At 46.1% G+C, this 21,871-nt stretch overlaps 1 protein-coding gene and 1 long non-coding RNA gene across 3 annotated transcripts; both read right to left on the bottom strand.

Moving 5' to 3' along the window:
- Positions 1-3,781: 3,781 nt before the first annotated feature.
- Positions 3,782-15,182, bottom strand: LOC119144565 (vigilin-like). Its single transcript, XM_037380066.1, is given in 15 exon segments — positions 3,782-3,837; positions 3,840-3,893; positions 3,896-3,980; positions 4,283-4,414; positions 4,578-4,664; positions 4,996-5,101; positions 5,363-5,475; positions 5,773-5,903; positions 6,848-6,923; positions 7,374-7,478; positions 8,038-8,145; positions 9,933-10,127; positions 10,596-10,802; positions 12,476-12,691; positions 15,045-15,182. Coding segments are annotated over 15 exon segments (1,809 nt in total).
- Positions 15,183-16,996: 1,814 nt separating this feature from the next.
- On the bottom strand, positions 16,997-21,627 carry LOC119144025. Of its 2 annotated transcripts, none has more exons than XR_005102937.1 (2): positions 20,971-21,627; positions 16,997-17,992 (listed from the first exon to the last, which is right to left on the bottom strand). It is a non-coding gene; the product is annotated as an uncharacterized LOC119144025 (long non-coding RNA). The 2 variants fall into 2 exon arrangements; XR_005102938.1 differs by having other exon boundaries at positions 16,997-17,688.
- Between the last annotated feature and the right edge of the window lie 244 nt (positions 21,628-21,871).

The raw sequence follows: 21,871 nt of genomic DNA, 5'->3' as shown, positions 1-21,871 counted from the left end.
ATCAGCATACATTACTTCATCCCATTTTCCTTCTCTCCGTAGGAACAACATTAACTGCAGCAAAGTATTATAATTTATAGTTCCATTACAAGGCCACTTTTCCCCTCCTTCCAGCTTATAAAGTGGCCACCATTGATTGCAGTACTTTATCAATGTTTTCTTATTCACATTTCCACCAACAGACCCTCCAATATCCCTCCAGTGACCCAAAACACATCCTAATGGGCTTTTCTTTCAAATCCCACCACTCTGCTTTCTTCCCATTTTTCCAGCTTACACTCGCAGAACACACTTATCACTTACAGAATTAATACTTACAAAATGCAGCACGCAGGTATCTTTCTACAGGAACACCAAGAACTCACTATTATTATCAAAAATATAGCCGAAATCACAGTAACGATTGTCAAAGTCAAATTCCACATTCCATAAATCCGGTAACCAAAATAAGCAACACTGCAGCAAATAAGCTTTATAAGCAAACTTGCCAGATTGCAGATGGCAATTAAATGCCGATAAAACCCAAACAGAACCAGAAGTATACTTGGGGTGCTAGCTACAGAAGTATACCTGAGTTTTCCAGACCAGACGTATACTTGAGACGTGAGTCACAAAGCATACCCAGACGCCACCCTGCGGGAGTCAATCCTCTTGTCTTACGGGCAGCTCCAGAGAACAGATAACTGGTAATACCAGAATAAAGCAATAAAGAATATTGTCACTTACTATAATGGGATTCTTGTCTGCCCCCGCAGTGATCCGGTGAGTTGGGGAGTCCCTCCGGGAAAAATCCCGGGGGTACCCAAGGGAGTCCACTTCCCAGCGGGTCCTACGGCCAGGCAGAGAGGTGTCCCATCTGGGTCGCCAGATTGATTCACAGGTCCAAAATCAGATTTTAGTGACTAAATATTCTTTATTGTCGGCGCCGGGTGTACGGGGGATCCTTCCACCAATCGTACACACCCAGAGGGGCAGATTATCTTATATTTATATAATGAAACAATGAATATTCAATTAACACCTATACATATTCATTACCTGAACCCGCCTACCCTCGCTTCATATGCTAATTAGCTTCACGCTTGCGCAGATTCTTCCAAAAATTGTGGGCCGGGGTCTTTAGAATGTGGGCAGTGGTCTATGGGAGGAAGGCCGTAGGTCTTCCTCATGGTGTACTTTTCACCTTAGGTCTCAAAAGGGATGTGTTGGCAGACTTGTAGAAATCTTTCCCAGGGTTTTTACAATACCCCTCGTAATTTTACTCAAGGCCATCCTGCTGTCCCGTTATCTCCTTGGTAGGGCAGCTTGCTTTGCAGATAAGGAGGACAGCTCCCCTTGCAGAGATCTGCAACTTTCTTGCCAGAACAGTCTATATGATCTTTCAGACATTTTAACCCCTTTGTCGCTATACAATTACAAGCTTATTTATGCATTAAAATGAATATTGGTTTATGAATACAAACTTGACCATATTATTTACAGCTTATTCACATCAGTTCTCCCTGCCATCCCCCTGGGGAGGGAGGGAGCAAGCAGCTGTGTGGTGCGCAGCTGGCGGCCCCGCTTAAACCACAACAGCCTATGAGCAAAATAATTCGCTGTTTGATGGTGAGAGTGCTCATCCTTCATCCTCTGTCAGGGTGCAGATGTCTCCCGTATCACGTTGGGACACACAAAAGCCTCAGCGGTCTGGCTGCTGTTGGAGCTGATGGAAAGGCTTTTTGGGTGAGCTGACGTATTTCTAGTGGCCAGCGTGGCAGTTTGCTTTATACCATTGCCCTGAGTGTGGGCGTCTGGAGAAACTGCCCGGCCGTCAGTGTGCAGGGATGATGGCCGCAGGGGACAGCGAGCTGCAGGTCATGATCAGCAGCGACACGGTGTCTGCCTGCATGTGGCCCTGGCTCCGAACTAATGGCACTGCTCCCCAGTGGAGCATCCATCGAGCCCAAGCTGTGTCTTAGCCAGAATCCGAGCAGGAGCTGAGAGGACAGCGACACCTCCAGATGTGCCATCCAGCCCCCACCTCCCTGTGGGACTGTGCTGTGGTGTCAGCACCTGAGCTCAGCCGTGATGCCCACTGGCAAGGAGTCTGGGCCAAGGGATGATCCCAAAGTCCTCCCCTAGGACGCACCATCAAACAATATCTGCCTAGTCCCCAGTTATTGCATGGCAAGCGTAGTCAGAAGAGAGGAAAGATCATTTTGAGGACATCAGCTGTGGGCTGGGGGGGTGGTGGCTACCCAGGAGCCCCAGGGCTTCAGGCAGGAAAACAGCACCTGCAACCCTGCAACGATAAAGAGCCAGGAAGCACTGCTAAAGCCACAAAGCCAGGACAAGGCATGACTTGGTTGCCCTTGCTTTGGGGAACACTTTGCAAAGTGCCTTGCCTCAGCACTCCCGCCCAAAAGACTGGTTCTCTTAATTTACTCCAGCACCCGCAGCAGACAATAAAAGCCTTACACAAGCAGCCTGCCACAGCAAGAAAGGATCTTCCTGACTTGCTGTTCAGTTCTCAAATGTTACGTTACTGCCTGTGGAACAGGGTTTAATAGGCTGTATTCCCGAGACCTCTGACTCCCCTTTACTGACCTGGGCTCCCACGTTCGTGCTTTTCCCAAATTATATTTGTTCTAGTGTTTCATCCCCAGTTCCCCTTTCTAGTATCTAATATTGCATTCCACCACTTCATACGTTGACGTTTCAATCGCTCCATCCGTCTCTGGCTGCCCCCCCCCTCGCGGGGAACACAGAAACGCAGATCAGGACTCCCCACTCACTTCGCAGTTAAACTGTGTCTCTCACACACATCACACTCGCCGGGCAACCCTCAGCCACACAGGCAGTATGTTACAAGGTACCGTGCACTTACATACAACTCTAGGAACGCTGACAGTTTGCGTTAGCACATAAAGTACATGTTTCAATGAACAGCTGCCAAAACCCAAGTTCTAACTTTTTCTGGCCCTAAGTAGCATGTTAAGTTTTCAGCTATTCGCCTAGAATTACTAGAATTTTTATTTTTTTTTTACTCACGATGCATAACTCTAATTTTGAACATGTAACAAGCCAACACATAGACAAACAAGACACAGAGTGCCATGTCAGTTGTTACGTTCTAGGAATTCCCCAAATCTCAAGACACCCTAAATGAAGTTTTCAGCTTCCCAGATCTTAAGACAATCAAATACTCAAAACAAAGAATAAGTATAAATACCTTTTATGCTGTGCAGAAGTCCTTGTCCACCTGTGTGAGAAGCCAAGGGGCAGGGGAGTCTTGCTGACAGAAGATCCAGTTGAGGGCCCCGAGAGTCCCCAGGCCCCTGGATTCCAGCACCAGCAGAGAGTTCTCCTGCCTGGCTCGCCAAATTGATGCCAAAATGGCACAGAGTAACTGCTCACAGACCAATTTTGTCTTTAAGCAGCAAAGGTATTTATTTCGTGCAACATCAGGGAGCTAGCCAATTCGCACCACACAAACTAGCTCCCAAGTTTTCAGTGAAAAGTTAGGTATTTTATACGGTTTTCCTGAGAGGTTACACAACATCTTTACATACATAGTCATTTGATTTGGACACCCAATCATTCCATTCATAATGGGGGGGGGGGGGATCTAGGTGGAATAGACCTTTCCATTTTCTTTCTTCAACGATTTCCTGACTTGGTGGTCTCCTTCGCTCCTTCAGGTGCCCACCTTATCTTTTCTAATTATTCAGAGTACATTCCTTTCTCAACACAAACAGAGCATTGCCAGTTATTTATTTATTTAAGACCTTGCTCTCTTTCACAGGTGCAGCAGCTGTTTCTTGGCTTTCTCCACACCCTGGGCTGGCCCCCGATGGTCACGGTGTCACTGCCAGAGCGCTTGATGGGGAAGTGGATGTGGACTCCTCCATGATGGAGCGGGTGAAGCAGCCTTTGGCACCAATGAGGGAATTGTGCAGTTTGGAAGGAACAGAGACCTCCACCTCTGCGCTGCTGGCCTAAGAGAGGACAGCACCAGCCTCTTGAGTCAAGCTGCAGAAATGTGTTTGCACCCACCTTGCTTACCCTCTAACTCCCACCTTGCTAGGAGCTTTATAGAGCTGGAAGAAATGCCTGAGCAGAGGGCTTGGAGACTGGCTACTCCTGACAGGAGCAGTCACAAACTTTGGTTTACGAGTCAAGAACAGACTGACACATTTGTCTCCTCCCTGCCCTCACCCATTACAACCACACCTGTATCTGTGTCTTCTAGCAACATTTTCCAGTCCCTCAACCGCAAAAGGCCAGTTGCTTTGCTTACCAGCTCCTTCTGGATGGCAAGAATCCTGTGGCGAGCAGCCTCACAATTTGCTCTCTTGCCTGTGATAACAATTGTCTCCGAGTTGCTGTTCTTTGCCAGGAGATCAATTTTGGTGTTGCTTTCTTTATGGATCTGCCACAAAGGAAAAAAAAATCATCTCAGAAGTGTCCCATATCAGAAAAAAAGCCCTTGCAGGCCATATTTGACATCACCAATGAGCAGGAGGGAGCATCCAGTGGGATTTTGCTGCAGGCAGTGATCATCACAAGCACTTGAGTTAGGAAAGATAGCTCACCTTCTTGATGTTGGCACCTCCTTTCGCTATGATGTTCTTGTGGAACTGTTTGCAGATGGGGACAGAAATAGAAAAGCTGTTTTCAACCTAAGGGAGAAAGGAAGGGAGAACTGAAGATTACACTGTCGTGGCAAGTGAGGCCCGACTTCAGGAACTCTGGTAAACAAGCTTTTGACAATAGGCTTAGACCCCAGGAAGTTCTCTATACGAGAGGCTTGTAAGAATAAACAAAGGCAAGTACGTTCCCCTATAGCCTTCAAATAACAGGTACTACCCCCCTGCCTCCATTCAGCCAAAACAGCATCGACAGCTCCCTCCTCTTGAGGTGTTTTAGCTCTACCCAAGCCAGTAGAGCTTTGCTTTGCCCCAGGGTTATTCAGGCACGTAGGAGGGAACAGTAGACAGAAGACCTCCTTACCAGGTCTGCCACCATCTTTTGCATGTACTCAGTGCACTTCTCCACCTCATTTTTGGGACCTCTAAGTTGGACGATGTCACTCTTGTGTGCAGGGTCTGGAAGCCGATGATAACCTGCAGGAGGTGGTCATTTATAGCCAACTCAAGCAAATGCAAGAACTCTTGTGTCAGACACATGCAAAGGTTGGGGGGATCCTACACATCCCCTTTTCTCATTCAGAAAAGGGTAACCGTGTTAGCAGCCTCTGGCTGAAAGAACTATCTTCTCAGACACTTGCGCTACAGAGCCACTAAAGTTACGACTTCAGTGACGATAGGCCTACTACCCATGTAGGAAATAACCCCTCTGGATTCCTCATCTCCTAAAAAGCCTTACCTCTGGGAATTTCTCCCAGATTTCCCAGATCCGCTCACCCTTCTGCCCAGTGATGGTCCGGTGGAATTTCTGCTCAATGATTAGGTCCGCAGTGTGTTCATTTTCCTGATGAGAACAGAGCTCACGCTGAGTGTTCAGCCATATACTTTTACTTACCGGTTTGCTGCCCGACAGTTTACTTGCCAGCACTGTCCCTCTTTTCTCTAGACAAAATTCACTCTAGGTTGACAGAGAAGGGCTACCCGAGGGAACAGAGGAAGACATTTGTGAAGAGGAACTTGCACTTGTCATGAGATCCAAGTGCTCGGTGGGCAAGGGGCACACACTTGCACCCAAAGGTTACAAGGGAACACGAGAGCCCAAACCCTGCAGTCTCCCAAACATCGCATCCTACTAACTTACCATACGGGAAGCGAGTTCCAGCAGCTCTTTCTTGGCCTGTGGGTCTCCTTCAATTCTGATCAGGTTGCTCTTCTCCTTGTCCGGGGGAATACGCACAGACACCTTGTACAGATCCTTAATCCTGTTAACGTCAAGGCAAGGACTGTGGTGACGCAGTCTGCCAGGCAAAGACTTGCAAGCGAGGCACCTTGATTATCACTGCTCAGAGGCTGTTGAAGAAGTAAACCCGCCTCTGAGAAGGGCTCAGTGGGGTAGGGTCGAGACACGGGAAATTGCCTCTTCACCCTGGAATTCAGCGAGAGCAGATCTGTGCCACACAAGAACCTGTACAAGTAAATACTGTGGCATCTACAGAGCCAATTGTTCACTTGTCAGAGCGAGGCATGTTTCTTCCCCAAACAGTACCACATTTAGAGCAGAAGGTAATCATTCATTTCTACCCCAAATTCTTTGTTGGGGAGATGTTGCAGCACAATCAAACTAGTAGACTGCAACAAGGCCTTACCGTTGGTCGTATTCCACTGTCAGTGCTGTATCAACTTCCTCCAGAGGCCAGACCACACTACTGCTCCTCCATCTGACCCCCTCTCCCACAGTCCGCAGGGCTATGTAACCACTTAGCGGGAACCAGCTACACCTGCACATGGTCCATGTCAGTCAACCCACTGCCTCTGAGGCAAGGCCACAGCTGCACATTATCAATGCTGATCAACCCACCGCCTTCATTCCTCTACAGGGAGAAGCTCACCAAGCAGATTTCCACCACCCACAACTGGCTGCTAAAATGTAATTCACACAGAGCAACGCTTAAAAAAAAAAAAAAAATCCAACAAATTTCCTCCAGGACACGTCAAAGTAATTCCGCTACTGTTCAAGCTCCCAAGATACTTTCACACATTAAAGCCATTGCAAGGCCTCACGGCCCATTTCTCTCCTTGTACCACCACCACTCCAGAAAAGCAGAGGAAATGTGATGGAGACAGCACACTGGGTGAGCTACAGAGCCCCTGATACGATCTACTAAACACGGAGAGTGTGAGCATGGGAAGGACTAGAAAGGCACTCCACTTACTGCTAGCTCCATTCTTGCCAATGAGGTGTCGGTGGAATTGGTGGTCAACGTTGATTTCTGCGTAATCCATCCGGTTGATCTAAAAAGAATTGTATAGGGCCAGGTAGGGTAGGCCACGGCTTCTGTCTCGTGCCCTACGTAACTGCCTACTGCCCATACTGGCACTGACTCACCAGCGGTCAGCTACAAGCACTTCTCCTGCTCTTAAGCAGAGCACAAGCATTCCTCTGGTTTGAGAAGAGAACACTGTGCTCATGAAACATTGAAAAGACTTACTTATATGCCTCTTCAGCTATAACAAAGAGAATCCTTCCTTCTCTGCACCAAAAAATTTAATGCTGACTTTTCAAGAATGCTATGGATGAGTTTCATAACCAAGGGGTGTCATCCACCTGCCACACAATTTGTCTTCTGCAAGTTTGGTTAAGCATGTCAAGACATCATATGGATGCGATAAACCCCTCATCACCTCTGCTCTGTTGCCCCTTCTTCCCCCAGTTTCTTACTGGAACTAGTAACTCCAGCTCACCAGATCCTTGACCATGACTTCAATCTGTTCCTGAGCCACATGCACATCTTCTGTAGGTCCTTCCAAAGTGATGTTATCCTCTCCTTCAGTGAATTTGATGTGAACCTTGAGATGAAAGACAATGAATCTCTTAAGAATTTTCCAAGATCCAAGCCAGGCCAATGCTGTTGGTCAGGCCTACACCATCGATCCCTGCCGCTAAGAGACGTGCTCCTTCCCAAAAAGCCCAAACAAACTCCCCACAATTTTACGAGTCAGTAACTTAACAATTTTGGCCATATGGCGTGCCTAGAGCCCAAGGCTCTGGTGCTGTCTCGGAGTCTGCAAGGGCTTTGGAGAAGTTACTCATCTAGCCTTTATCTAGATACTGTCTAACTCACCAGGGAGAAGCCTTGTTGCAGTCGGCATTTCCAGGTATCCTACTACATCAGTTCTCAAAACAGCACCACATAAAGCTTCCTTGGAAGGGCTCTACCCAGGACAATGTCATAGGATGAGCAGTGTTTGCACCAGTAAAAGAGAGGGTTCCCTTTAATAGCAAAGATCTGTGTCATTTCCCCCTGGGTTTACCCACGCTAGAATACACCTCTCTCTTCCGTGACAAGTGATCTGGACTAAACCATTTTCTACACCGGGGGTGCTAAGCTAACCAGCTCATCCATACCTTTGGCATCCGCTGAGTTATTTTGGCCAGGTTCTGTCCTTTCTTTCCAATAATGAAACGATGAAGCCAAGAGGGGGCAGAGACTGAGGAGACGGTAAAACTGTTGGTCTGAGAGACAGAAAAACAGAGAAGCTGTTTGATGGACAAACTGGAAGAGGCCTTCACAACAATTCCGTTCCAATTCCCATGCTGCACCTCCGGTATTGACTTCTAAGCTGCACCTCTAATGGCCCAAGAGAGTCCACCCCCGCGACACCTGTCAGTGCTCACAAATGTATCTTCATGGGACCTTCAAAGGAGGCCTAGCCCATCTTGTCAGTACCTTTGCATAGACTTCAGTCAATGCTTGCCCAAGTTTTTCAGGCTCGCCTCGCAGTATCACCATCTCCGAGCTACTGTCAGTGGGTGGGATCTCGACAGAGACTCCAGTCTTCTCCAAGATCTCCTGCAGGGAATTCCCCTTGGGGCCGATGACATACTTGTGCTGGGACTTCTTCACCTCCACTGCAATGGTAGTAGTCGTCTTCTTCTGTAGGGGCAGAGACACTGAGGCATCAATCACAAGGGAGTGGGGAAGGACAAGAGCGACAGGAAGAGGCACAAGATGCAGTCAAACTCTGCACCCAGCAAAGAGCAAAGCCAAGCTGAGCACAGTGGCTCGGCAGTACCCCAGCACCCCTTGGACCCCTGCCTACAGAAAGCCTTGTGCTCAAAAATTCACAGGGGAAGTACAAAACTAGCATGCTGTGTCAAGCTCCCTGGGACACGGCATGGAAGAGACCACACACGCACACAGGCATGTCGTCGTCCCCGTCCCCATCCCCCCTGTTGCACAACAGGGTTCAGCTCCCAGCCATCTCCCAGGCAGTGCTGTAATGCAACACTATGCAGGCTATAAGCTAATTATCCCCGTTGAAATCCAGACTGGTACAAATACAGACCTAACCATGAGGAAAAACAGCCCAACAGCCCACAACAAGGATATTCACAGCAACGTTGGCAGTGGGAAATAAACTGGAGTGACATTCACTCTTCAGCAACTTCTACTTTGTAAAAGAAGAGACTTAAACTCTTGTGGGTTACTCTAGGTTTGCAGTTTTAATCGGTACAGCAGCGTTGGGTCACCTCCGCAGAGAGTGACAAGGTTACAGGATTTTTAGCTCCACATTTATAGTCTCTACAAAGCATTACCTAATCTATTGGTTTCAAACAAGTCTTCTATTAGTCATTATCTTGACAGTCAGTTTCACAAGTTGTTCTATATCTTGACCACTTCGCCATTTTACTTTTTCTTTCAAGGATGATCGCTTCAGGTTCTGCACGTCTCAGTTCTGAGTAATCACAATAGACAATCTCCACCGTCTCAGCCTCCTAGAGGTCAGGGTCTTCTGTTCTTAGAAACTTCTTTTAACTGTCAGGTACAGTCTTACTAATGTTAAACTTTCATTGTCTAGCATCTATTTACTGATGGCACTTGCAGTCCTGGTCTGGGGCTATACAGGGGACAAAGCTGAGGTGTACAGCCTACAGTAGCACTGACCCGGCATTTTCCTCCAACAACTTATGTAGCAACTTTGATAATGTCAGCTGGCCACCACTGTAGACTTCACACTTCTATTCTTCCTTAGTAGCACCGGTGTGAACAAGAGCCAGGGGAGCTCTTGGTGGCCTGCTAATTCCCACAATACAGAAAAGCGAGAAATCTGTCACCTCCCGGATAGTATCAGCCCAGCTCCCACTCTGCTGAGTGAGGAAACGGTAAGATTCGGGGTCATGTACTACAAGGGCTGCCGAGCTAGATGCAACAGAGGGATGCACAAAAGTAGAACAAGAAGGGAAGAGTGCCTAGGAGCAGGTGCCAGGGGAAGGTGGGAAGCGTTATGGACCATCCGTACCTTCTCCTCATAGATCTTCTTAACTCGAGCTACAGCCTGGGCTAGCTGCTCCTTTTCTCCGGTGAAGACTATCTCTGTCTTGTTGATGACACTGGGTGGAGGAATGTTGATGCGTGTCCCTGTGTCCTGCGTGAGCTCACTCACCAGCTTGTTGTAAGGGCCAGCAATGAAAGGGTGGTACACGGCATGCTTATCCTGGAAGAGCCCACAACAGACCTTGCTGGGAACTGCCCTCTCTATTACAGTCTCTGCCAGACACAGCTAAGTTCCCAGGGCTGTCTTGCCTGACGCTCTGGCCCAAGCAATCTTCTCAGTTTGCGGGCTTGTAGATCTCCACCTCTTTCAATCTACAAATACGGTTGCTGCTGCTGCTCCTTATTTACGATATTCATCCCTGTGATCTCCTTTCTTATCTCAGCTGGCACCTAAGACACTTCAACTATCAAATGCTTGTTTTGACTTCAGAGATGGACAAAACGCAGCACAAGAAGTTGCAGGACCTGGCAGCGGTGCTCATACAGCCAGTGGCACAGTATACGTCTCCATTCAGGCTAACATTAGCCATTGGCTGTAGCCATGGTGGCTACAAACTTCAACTATACCATGGGGAAGCAAAATAGCTGACCAGGTAATGCCATGAGAGAGATCACAGTACTGAGGTACCTGCTCAGCAGAGATAAGCATGATCTCGTGCCGGGCCTTCTCAATCCCTTCTTTAGTGCCGCTGATCTTGATCTGGTTGCTGGGGTCATCTGGGCAGGGGATCTGCATTTTGGTTGCAGTTTTGAGCTTCGGGTCCTGCAGCTTCTCACCATTCTTTCCAATGACAGAACGGTGGTGCGCCTTGGGGATGGCAACTGTTGCTGAAGCCTGCAGCACAAGAACCAAGCATCTGTGAAAAGCCTTGCCTGCACTGGCAGATCCACAGGAACAGAGCCAGGGAAAGCAAGGTAGATGCTGCTCAGTGGTGCTACTGAGGAGCAGACAACACCTTTCCAGCACATTCTGTTTGAGAGCTGACACTGCACCAGTTGATCTACAGTGCCTCTACGCCAGGAGTATAAACCCCACCTTTCCCTCAAAACCCTTCTGATTGCACAGGAGCAGTACTCTGAATTAGCAAAGGCCTTCAGACACAGACGAGGAGGTGCCTATCCTCTAGCGTAAGACACTGCATCAGTACACCAGACAACAACTGAGCTGACAGCTCACAGGTGGAGTTTATCTGAACTCTGACGTCTGCTGCCAAGGCTATAGAGAACAGGACATACAGTATGACTCCTAGGAAAGAGAAATTCAACACCAGAAACCTACTGCAGGAGGCAGGCAGCTAGCAGACGCTTACCGCTACTTAAGTGCTAAGGGGTCTTCAAGTGTAACACATGCTGCTCCTGGGACTGCTTCTAGAAGGCCCCACATGGAAAAGGGGTCCTTCTGTGAGCTTCTCTCAATCTAGCATTAAAGGGCTGGTCTATACAAGGGCTTCCTGACTTCTTCCCTTCTCACTAAGTTTTTACAGGTCTGGTAGCTGATGACTGCTGTCGTGCTCTTGATCCCTGTGATTAGGTAACCACTAACAGCAATCAGACAATGAAAATTCAAGCTATAATGGAAAAAATAAAAGATGAAAAAAAGATCACTCGGTGTGGCTTTTCAGCTCTGTGCTCCTGTCCTGAAGCCAGCCAAGCCTAAGAGAAGCTGGAATACAGACACACCTTCCAGACCTGGGGCCGGGGCAGTAGGAGGTATATTTGAGAACAGTGGCTCACGGATCTGTGGCAGCACGACCTGAACTGTTTTTTCAGATGCACATTGTGGATGTAGGGTTTTGTTCCTTTCTCTTTCCTCTGGCAGGGTATGACACAGGGGCTGAACAGCACTAAGCAGACATGGTATTAACATTGCATTAACTACCTTTGGCATTATACTTTAAAACACACTGTAACACCTGGCTGCGATACATCCTAACAGGAGCTACCACCTTGACTATGAGCTCAAGAACCTTAAGGTAAAAGATCAAAACCTAGGGGACTGAAGCAACCGAAACAACAGGGTTGTGGCTCCTTACCAGTGTGGCTTGAGTTACACAATGCAGAACCCTGACCCGAAGCTTTTGGCTTTTGGCAGGACTTCCTTTTCTCTACTTTTCTTTCTCCCAGCCTTCCACATTCTCCTCTGAAGGACTTCAGGAAAAGCACCGTCCCGTTCTCACACACTACTAGCTTTGTGTATGAGGCTCCTGCACCCCCTCCAGCACCAGCACCTCAGCACAAAGTCACTGGTTGCAAATCAAGTGTTCCAGAGATTGCAGACTCCACGCTTCATGCAACACCATGGCCTGTAATTACCTTGGAACCCTATTTTAAGCCTCATTTCCAGTCCAAATTGCCAATTGGGTGCTTTGAAAACGTATGGCAAAGCTGAATTAGTCACGTAATGACATACCTCTCTGGCTTACAAGCACACGTGCCCAAGGGTCTCAAAGCATTTGCGAGTCTTGGGGAAGAGCAAAGATGAAGGGAGAAACAGTTAGATGCCCTCACCCGAGTCTGCAGTCGAGCGACAATCTCCTTCTGAGCCTTCGTGACTGCTTCCAGCTTGCCAGAGACCATGATCGAAAGGCCCTGGTCCTTCGCAAGAGACAGCTCCAGGTGAGCTCCTGTCTTCTGCATGATGTCAAGGCAGATCTTGGCCTGCTCGCCTTCTCCAAACTGATTCGTGTCCTTGTATTTCCTCTCCTCCAGTGGCACATGGAACACCTGCTCAGCCACGGGACAGACAAAAGGAGGGCACAGCAAGGTGTCAGTATGCTTTTGATTGTCAGTGCCTCCCTCTCTTATTGCCATACAGGAGGACTTCACTGGCGTACTAAGTTCCCAGATTTAGGCGACCCATCAGCCTTTCCAGTGGAGACACCAGCTGCAGTACGAGGGCACCGCAGCAGGCAGTCTGTCCCAAACGGAGTGCTTTCCTAAAGTACATGCTATTGCAGGGGGGAGGGGGATAGTTCAACAGTTGGCTGCTTAAAACCAAAAAACACCCCAACAAAGGAGACTTTTTCTTCTTTTCAAGGAGTCAAGGACTTTGAAGGCGTGTACAGCTGAGGTTAACTTCCAGAACAAGGGCTGCAGAATCACAACACACAGTATTGCTTGGAGCCTGTGCTGTAGCGGAGGGCAAACACGTGTCTGGTGACCGTAAAGGCAGGTAAAGGCTTGTGTGACCCAGAGAACTGGGGAACCTCCATCCTGGAGATGGACACGTCCCCACACAATCTGTTCTAACTTTGAAATTGTTCATTTTGTGTGGAGGGGTTAGACCAAGAGGCATCCAGAGTCCTTTCCACCTGTATTTTTCTGTGGTTCTGTGCCTGATCCCACTGACCTGTGTGGTTTGCTTTATGAGGAGTGAAAGAAAGAGAAAAAAGCATTATGAAACATGTAGAAATGGAGCAATATTTCTGTGTGCTGCAAGCTCTGCCGGGGAGCAGATGCTAGCTGCCTTTTTTCTTCCGGATGAATTTATTTAACCGCAAAGACAACTGCTGTTGCTGTGGCATTGCTAGATGGAGCTGTACATAGACTTGGGGCAAGTGGGAATGTTGAGGGGAGCATTTGGGAAGGCAGGGAGTCCATGCTGGTAGCAGCACTTGCCCTGCCAGGGGACCGAGCAGGGCTTTGGGAGGGGGTGCTGGGGAGTCCCTTGTATTGCTTCTCTGCAGGAGCAGCTGTGACTGGCTTACCTGGATGATGAGCCTAATGAGAGAAGGTTACTTGTTGGGCTCACATCCCCAAGAGTCTGCACTTGAGACCTGACCTTTGTTTTCCTTTCATGCCAGGCCTTCCTAGGCCTTGAGATGTTGCTGTGGGCTCAGGTGGGCAGTTAAGGAGGGATTAGCTCCCAGGGAGACGGGATGTGTTGCAAGAGTTGTGCTCTCTGGGAGACAAACAAGCTTTGTGGGCCGAGAACAGCAGGACTAACGATGGGCATTTCTGGAGGGTTTTGCACCTTCAGGGCTCTTGGCAAATGTCAGCCAGTTTGTCTGCTGCCCTGCAACTGCTGCTTACTGGGAAGGAGAAATCCTGCTCTCCCAAGTGAATGCTCCTCACCAGCTGCTTTTCAGCTGACTTTGCCAGCAAGACTAAAACAAGGGCTGCCCTTCTGTGCGGGTGAATAACGGGCCATATATGATTTATTTAAAGAACGGTGTGCTCATGTTTATCTGAGGAGACCCTTATTGTTGACTTCAGGACGTACTAAATCCTCAAATGGGTGACATAGGGAGTGTGCTAATTGTCCAGGCACACGCTATGTTAATATTGTTAACTTGAAGATATACTAAATCCTTGAATGGGAGTGTGCTAGTTGTCCAGGCACGAGGGATGTTAATGTGTTCCCGGAAAGTTAATGAATAGACATGAGTGACTTGTATAAAGAGAGGGCTGAAAGGTTCCCTTGGGGTGCATGACATTGGTGGAGCATCTTAAGTTAGTTGGTGTAGTATTTTATAAATGGATTTTAACAGGAACTGACATTTATGCAGAAGACATATGTGAAGAACCTACTGTTGAACACTAAAACCATTCACATTTTAAAAAAATTGAAACTGAGGTCTAAGTGAAGGCAGTTAGCCACTGAAACAACTTCTAAAAGAAGTAGAACATCTGTCCCCTTTGCTTTTGCATCAAAACTGGATTCATTTCTAGGTGGTGTATTCAGACCTAAATTAAGCCTAAGTTACAGGTCTCTGAACTACAGCGCAGAGAACCCCTCCACAGACCGCATTCTCAAATGAGAAATAAATGCACGTATGATTTTGTTACATGTACAAACACATAACATTAAGCATTATATGTTGGTGATGTGGTAATGTGATGGCTATTTAACAATGATCCTTCCTCATCAGGAGAAACAGGATTTCTCTTGTTTGGAGATAGACACAGCTTTGAGATTGTTATAAACTGAGACCACAACGGATCATAATCCAATTAAAATTTTATTAATTATAGCAAGTAGAATATGAGCAAAACCAGCGCTGGACGACAGGGGAGTCTGCGCTCCGCCAACTGCCGTCCTGAGCAGTTCAAACAGTCCCTTTTTATACATCTTTACTCCCGTGTTCATGAGGTAGTGGAGGTACTCTGCGCATGCTTCAGTTGTTGTTAGGGGGTCGTTTTCTGCCTCCTGGTGGTCGTTGAGGCCGAAGTAAGAAGTCTTCCTCCTTCGTCCCATAGCTGACCCCTCACTCATATGTCCTTATATGGGGTTGTTTGTCCTGTTTCTGTCGGTTCCTGGACATCTGGCGGTTATCTTATCTTGCACAAGCGGTATCTGGTTTAGTTTGTGTAAGCGATTGTGGTTATCCTATCTTACACAAGCGGTGTCTGGTGGCTGTTTGCATAAGCGATTTCATATCTTTTGTTGCCTAACCTTTACATTGGGCTTAACATAAATCTTAATAAACAATACCCTAGTCCATAGTTTCTTACAATCCCCCCTTTTTCTTTTTTTTCCTTTTATTGTTTATTAAACACTACTTTCATTCTCGGCACTGCAAGCAAACCTTTTTCCACAATCCCAACATTTATCATAACACTCACAAGGTAATACCTCACAATTACAATAGGCATAGTTCTCACGTGGCATAATGCATTCACAACAATCTTCATCCTCATTAATAGATACACTCTTATATTTTGCCCCAGACCTCGTAGTTAAAAATAAGCAGTTTAGCTATGTCAAACCGTTCTTTAATAAAGTGTAAAATATAGCGTAATATACAAGGCCCAAATATAAGTCCCAAAATCAACATGATAAGCGGTCCTGCTAAAGTGGACAACAAAGTGGTTAGCCAAGGTGAAACATTAAACCAGTTTTCATACCATGGCCTGCCCGCCTCACGATCCTTCTTACGTTGATCTAACCTTTTCCGGAGTTCAGACATGGTGTCCTGGACTACTCACGTATGGTCAGCAAAAGAACAACATTCTTCATTGAGAGCTACACATAACCCTCCTTCCTTTAAGAACAATAGATCTAATCCTCTTCTATTTTGCAGCACTACTTCTGATAAAGACTTTACTGAAGTGGCTAAATTTTGGATAGATTGTTCTATTTTTGCTAAATCCTCATCTACAGCCATCTGCAAACTTTGTCATTCCTGACCTTTTACTAGGGAGGCTATGCCTGTACCTGCTCCAACTCCGCCCGCTATCAGCAGTGTAGCTAGGGTTACCACTGTAATTGGCTCTCGTTTTTGTCTATTCAGGTCTCCTTCAAAGTGGCGTAACACCTCCTCGGAGGTGTGATAGATCAGACGAGGAACAATAATCACCTGTACGCAAAACTGAGATTGATTAAACACGTTTAGGGATAGGCAAGGCGTTACTCCGATGTCTGAACAAACCCATTTAGCTCCTGGTGTCGGGATAGCCCATTTGTCATTTTGATTCTTGTGTTTCTCTATATTGGTGTTAGTGACTGTTCGGTTGCACAAAGGCTGATACTTTTCGGGCACTGTACCTATACATTTTCCTTGACCTGTTACTAATTGAATAGTAATTCCTTGCGTATGGTTCCTCTGGTCATTCCATGGGCATTCTCGTGGGTTTGAACCATTAGACCATTGAATCCTACCTGGTTTTCCAATTGCCTCAAAATATGGTGGTTTAACATTATAACATAACCAGCATTCCTCAGTTAAATTTGGTTTGCTTTCATTAAGGGCACGATAAGAGGCTTGCATTAGATTCCATAAGGGGGTTTTTGGATTCTGACAACTCTAGATCCCTGGATAAAGAAAATTCAGTCACAGTGTCATTAGTTGTTTCCCAAAGCGAGTCTGGAGAAGGGGTTACAACAATTACGGGGGCAACCTTTTTTTTTCAGAGGAAGTAGGTGGATTCAGGACCAGGTTTGGTCCTACTGGTAAGGGATCGTGTGGAAGCTTTTCCTTTATTACTTTAATAAAACCCCCTCGGTCTGGCCCTGGTTCTCTGATTCTAACTCCCCACATCTTTCCTACTAACCAACTATCATCTGTAGGACTTGATATATTTATTTCCAGATATTGACAGTTTGACGAGTATTGTCCCCCTAATATATGTCCATTGTAAGTATATGAAGGTGGGTTACAGCCTTGGGGTCCCCAACTAATTTTCAAATATTTATCATTATTAATTCCCCATTCTAGGGCCATTGTTTCACATCCCCAGTATGCGCAATAATAATGTCCAGGGTAATTACAGTATTCTTTCCCTGGATTAGAGGCAGGACAAAAATAAGTTGAACTTTTATTACCTTGCCATCCTTGTCTTTTGCATACAGGAGTGAATTGCCCGATTAGTTGACATGGAGTTACGTTGAATGTTGGGCTGCCAGGTCCTTGAAATTCACCAACGACTTGGCTTGTATCTAATTGCAATAATTTCCAGCTCATTGGCTCATGAGGGTTTCCATCTGCTTGGGTTATTATCAATAACAGAACTAACGGCATAACAGGAAAAAGGGTGTCTGTCAATTTTGCCAATTTAAGTATATTTTTACCAGTCCTGGGGAAGTTCGGCCGTTGTTGCTTTTGTGTCCCATGGTTCTGGTTCTTTTCTCCACAGTTTGTTCCTCCTCTGCCTTGCCCGTCGACTCGGTTGCTTCGAGCCACGGGGTGTACCATCTTCTCGGCAGCAAGGGAATTCTTCAGGAGAACAGCTGTTTTGGGCTTTCTGCCTGTTTACATAGGCTTCCCACTTTGCAGCTTTAACTAATGGGGCAAAGCAAGACACGGTTAGTACTTCCCTTCTGCACTTTATAGTCAAGATTTCAGCTATAAAGGGGACTGGTTCGTTGGTAACAATAATATTGAGGTTTTGGTGTTTTGGTTTTTTTTTTTGGCAAAAATTTCCCACCACTCATGGGATTCTCAAATAATTTCTTGTTTAGACTCTAATCGTTTTGATTTCCACTCAGTGAGAGTTCTTTGGATTTTCCAACACTGTGTGTAAACTCCTATTGGAGGGTATCCACATTCACAGTGTGTCTACCATTTATCCTGGCATACCTTACACCTAAAATAAGCAAATGGATAACAATTACAGTTCAAATTATTACACCTAATTCATATATCTAGAGTGCATATATTATTTGCATCAGCATATCTTCTATATTCAATATTGTGTGGTTGCATAAGTTTAGCAATTTCTTTCAACACACTTTGTACGCTTCCATATATAATAGATAAAAAAATTATAGCAAATATAAACAGCAATACACACTTTATACCAAAAGGTAATGCGGCAAAATAATCAAATAAAGTCTCTATCATTATGTTATCTTTTCAGGGTTATCCACAAATTGTAACTTTTCTTGTGATACCCGTAGGCCCTTTTGTGCAAGAAAGTTTAGGAGTCGAATGCTTTCTTTTCTTACATCCTCCTTATTATTCCCTGCTATGAGCAGATCATCTACATACTGTAACAGCACGTTTCCCGTTTGTACCTGGTATTCTTTTAAGAGCTCTTCCAGGGCCTGTCCAAACAGATTAGGGGACTCAGTGAACCCTTGGGGGAGCACGGTCCATCTCAATTGCTGCCTACGGCCTGTCTCTATGTCTTCCCAGTCAAAGGCAAAATAATCACGGCATTCTTCTGCCAGTGGACAGGCCCAAAAGGCATCCTTTAAATCAGCCACACTATACCAGGAGTTATGGGGTCCTAGCTTGCTTAGCAGTGTGTATGGATTTGCTACTACAGGGAACCGGGTGATAGTTCTTTTGTTTATTTCCCTTAAATCATGTATGAGCCGATATTTCCCATTTGGTTTCTTTACAGGCAGAATGGGGGTGTTAAAGGGTGACATACAAGGCTCTAAGATTCCTTGTGCTAACAATCGATCAATTTCTGGTTTTAATCCTCTCCGTCCTTCTAGGGATATGGGATATTGCCTTACCCTCACAGGTATGTGGGGTTCGGAAATTTGGATTTTAATCGGTGGGATTTCCAGTCTACTAATTGTGTCTGGAGAGTACCAGACATCGGGGTTAATTTGTTTTTGATTATCCACGGTCAAAGGATAAGCAGACACCGTTAGTTCTTGATTTTTTACTTTAATTTCTAATTGCAATTCAACAATTAAATCTCGTCCTAACAGATTAAATTCTGCTTCAGGGACGAGCAAGAGTTCACCCATTCCAAATTTATTTTCAGTTTCGAATACCACATTTTTGATTTTGCTTACTTTAAAGGGTTCTCCTTTTGCCCCAATTACTTGTACTTTTTTTTTTTCAGGGGAAGCTTTACATCCCTCAGGTATTTGCCTAATAGTCGATTTCTCAGCTCCAGTGTCTACTAAAAAGGTGAACCCTTGTTTATGGGGACCTATTTTTAATTTTATCAAGGGCTCATGATGACTCCGGTCCCCTAAGATATAGAGCCCCTGACTCTCCTATTCCGTTTTCAATATTTACTCATCCCTGATCCTTTCTCTGCAATTCTTCTTTATGTGTCCCTTCTTTCCACAGTAAAAACAACATCCCTGTTCCTTCTTTACTACTACGTTCCCTTGTTTCTTTTCAGCAGATCTGTGTTCACCAGTCCGCCCTTTGTGATTCTCTCTGACCGCTGCTACCATCATTTTTACTTGTCGCTTGCTGCTCTCTTCTTCCCGCCTTACGTAGACTTTCTGAGCTTCCCTCAATAATTCATCCAACCCACTATTCTGCCAGTCTTCTAACTTTTCAATCTTCTTTCTGATATCTTCCCATGATTTTGCCACAAACTGAGTTTTGAGGAGCGCTTACCCTAAAGGGTCGTCTGGATTTATCCCAGAGTACAGCTGAAGGGCTTTCCTCAGTCGTTCCAGCCACTCAGTAGGGCTTTCATCTTTCTTTTGCATTTCATTAAATGCTTTATTGATATTCTGGCCATGGGGTACTGCTTCTCTAATCCCCTGAATTACTATAGTTCTCAGGTCCTGCATATGAGTTCTATGCACCGGATCCTGATTATCCCAATTAGGTCTTTGAAGTGGCCATTTAATATCTGCTTGAGGTCCCTGGGCATGTTGAGCATCCCACAGTCTCATTCCTGCTCGTCTAATCATATCTCTTTCCTCGGTAGTAAATAATTGACCAAGGATAGATTGCATCTCATCCCAAGTATAAAGGTTTGGTCCCAAAAATTGATTTAATCTTTCTGCCACTCCGAGTGGGTCCTCAATTAAGTTTCCCATCTCGATTCTTTTAAAATCTCGTAGGTCAGCCGAGTTCAGGGGTACGGAAATATATCCGATCACAGGTTGAGGTCCCCCCATGGGTATTACCCTTAGGGGGTATATCTGAGCTGCCCCTTTTTGACTTCTAGTTACGCATCTAGGAGGAGGGGGAGACCCTGGTGGGGGAGTGGGCGCTCTGGGGACCTCTGGAGGGGCTGCGGGAGCAGGAGGAGGAATGTAAGGAGGGGGGGTTAGAAGGGTTTCATCTAACTCTTCCTTCTTTTTTCTTTGTTTAATTTTTATTTCATTCAGCGGGTAAAGTCTAGCTCCCGGTCTTTCTAGCCACGCTTCCGCATATTGACTCTCCTCCGGGTTAAGGGGTTTTTTTATTATTAACCCAGAGGTTTAATTGCTGTCTTACCCAATCTTCTTCTGACCCATAGACTGGCCAAAATACATTTTTAGAAATCTTCTTCCCTCCCCATATCTTAGTACAATATTCTATCATCTTCTGCTTATCTTTCCCTAGGGTTCCAGGGAAATATCTCCAATTGTCTAAGATATATGCCAGAGGGGTATTCTTAGGTACAGTGGGTACCCTTCCCATGGGAGTCGAAGGCTTGCTGCCCTTCGCCCCCATCACTGGAATATCCACAAACATACACTCACTCGCTCCCCTTGTTCCTGGCCCAGTCCCTCGCGGGAGATGGGAGACGCAGTAATTAAGAGTCCGCACTCGCTTGGTTCAGTATATCGAACCTCTCACTCGTTATATTCCAGGAGACCCAATCCCGCCCGAACGGCAAACCCGCGAACAAATTCGCAATATACTTACGCGTCCTGCGTCTTCGTCCGGACTCCCGTGCACAGAATTTTATGGGATTTTACCGGTCCTTTTTTGCTCAATATCCTAGAATTTAGGTTCGTCGGTAAGGTTGGAGTAAGCTGTTGGTCGCGGGGCCGCGAAATGTCACGGGGCGCCTCCCCGGAGGACCAAAGCCCACCGTTCCTTATCCGAGTCACGGCACCAGAAATTGTTATAAATTGAGACCACAACGGATCATAATCCAATTAAAATTTTATTAATTATAGCAAGTAGAATATGAGCAAAACCAGCGCTGGACGACAGGGGAGTCTGCGCTCCGCCAACTGCCGTCCTGAGCAGTTCAAACAGTCCCTTTTTATACATCTTTACTCCCGTGTTCATGAGGTAGTGGAGGTACTCTGCGCATGCTTCAGTTGTTGTTAGGGGGTCGTTTTCTGCCTCCTGGTGGTCGTTGAGGCCGAAGTAAGAAGTCTTCCTCCTTCGTCCCATAGTTGACCCCTCACTCATATGTCCTTATATGGGGTTGTTTGTCCTGTTTCTGTCGGTTCCTGGACATCTGGCGGTTATCTTATCTTGCACAAGCGGTATCTGGTTTAGTTTGTGTAAGCGATTGTGGTTATCCTATCTTACACAAGCGGTGTCTGGTGGCTGTTTGCATAAGCGATTTCATATCTTTTGTTGCCTAACCTTTACATTGGGCTTAACATAAATCTTAATAAACAATACCCTAGTCCATAGTTTCTTACAAGATCAACCCATTTCTTCAGCCAGCTTACATTTTTCTGGACTTTTCAACTTCAGCCATGGCAACTAATCTAAAAAGTAAGCATCATATCTTTCCCTTTTCACATACACACACACAATTTTTAAAAAACACAGAAACAACCAAAGGAAAGCGAAGCCAGACGCC

This window comes from Falco rusticolus, chromosome 3 (assembly GCF_015220075.1).
Source record: "Falco rusticolus isolate bFalRus1 chromosome 3, bFalRus1.pri, whole genome shotgun sequence".
NCBI classification, from domain to species: domain Eukaryota; kingdom Metazoa; phylum Chordata; class Aves; order Falconiformes; family Falconidae; genus Falco; species Falco rusticolus.
The sequence above is the reverse complement of the archived record's forward strand: the minus strand, read 5'-3'. Positions and strand labels throughout refer to the sequence as shown.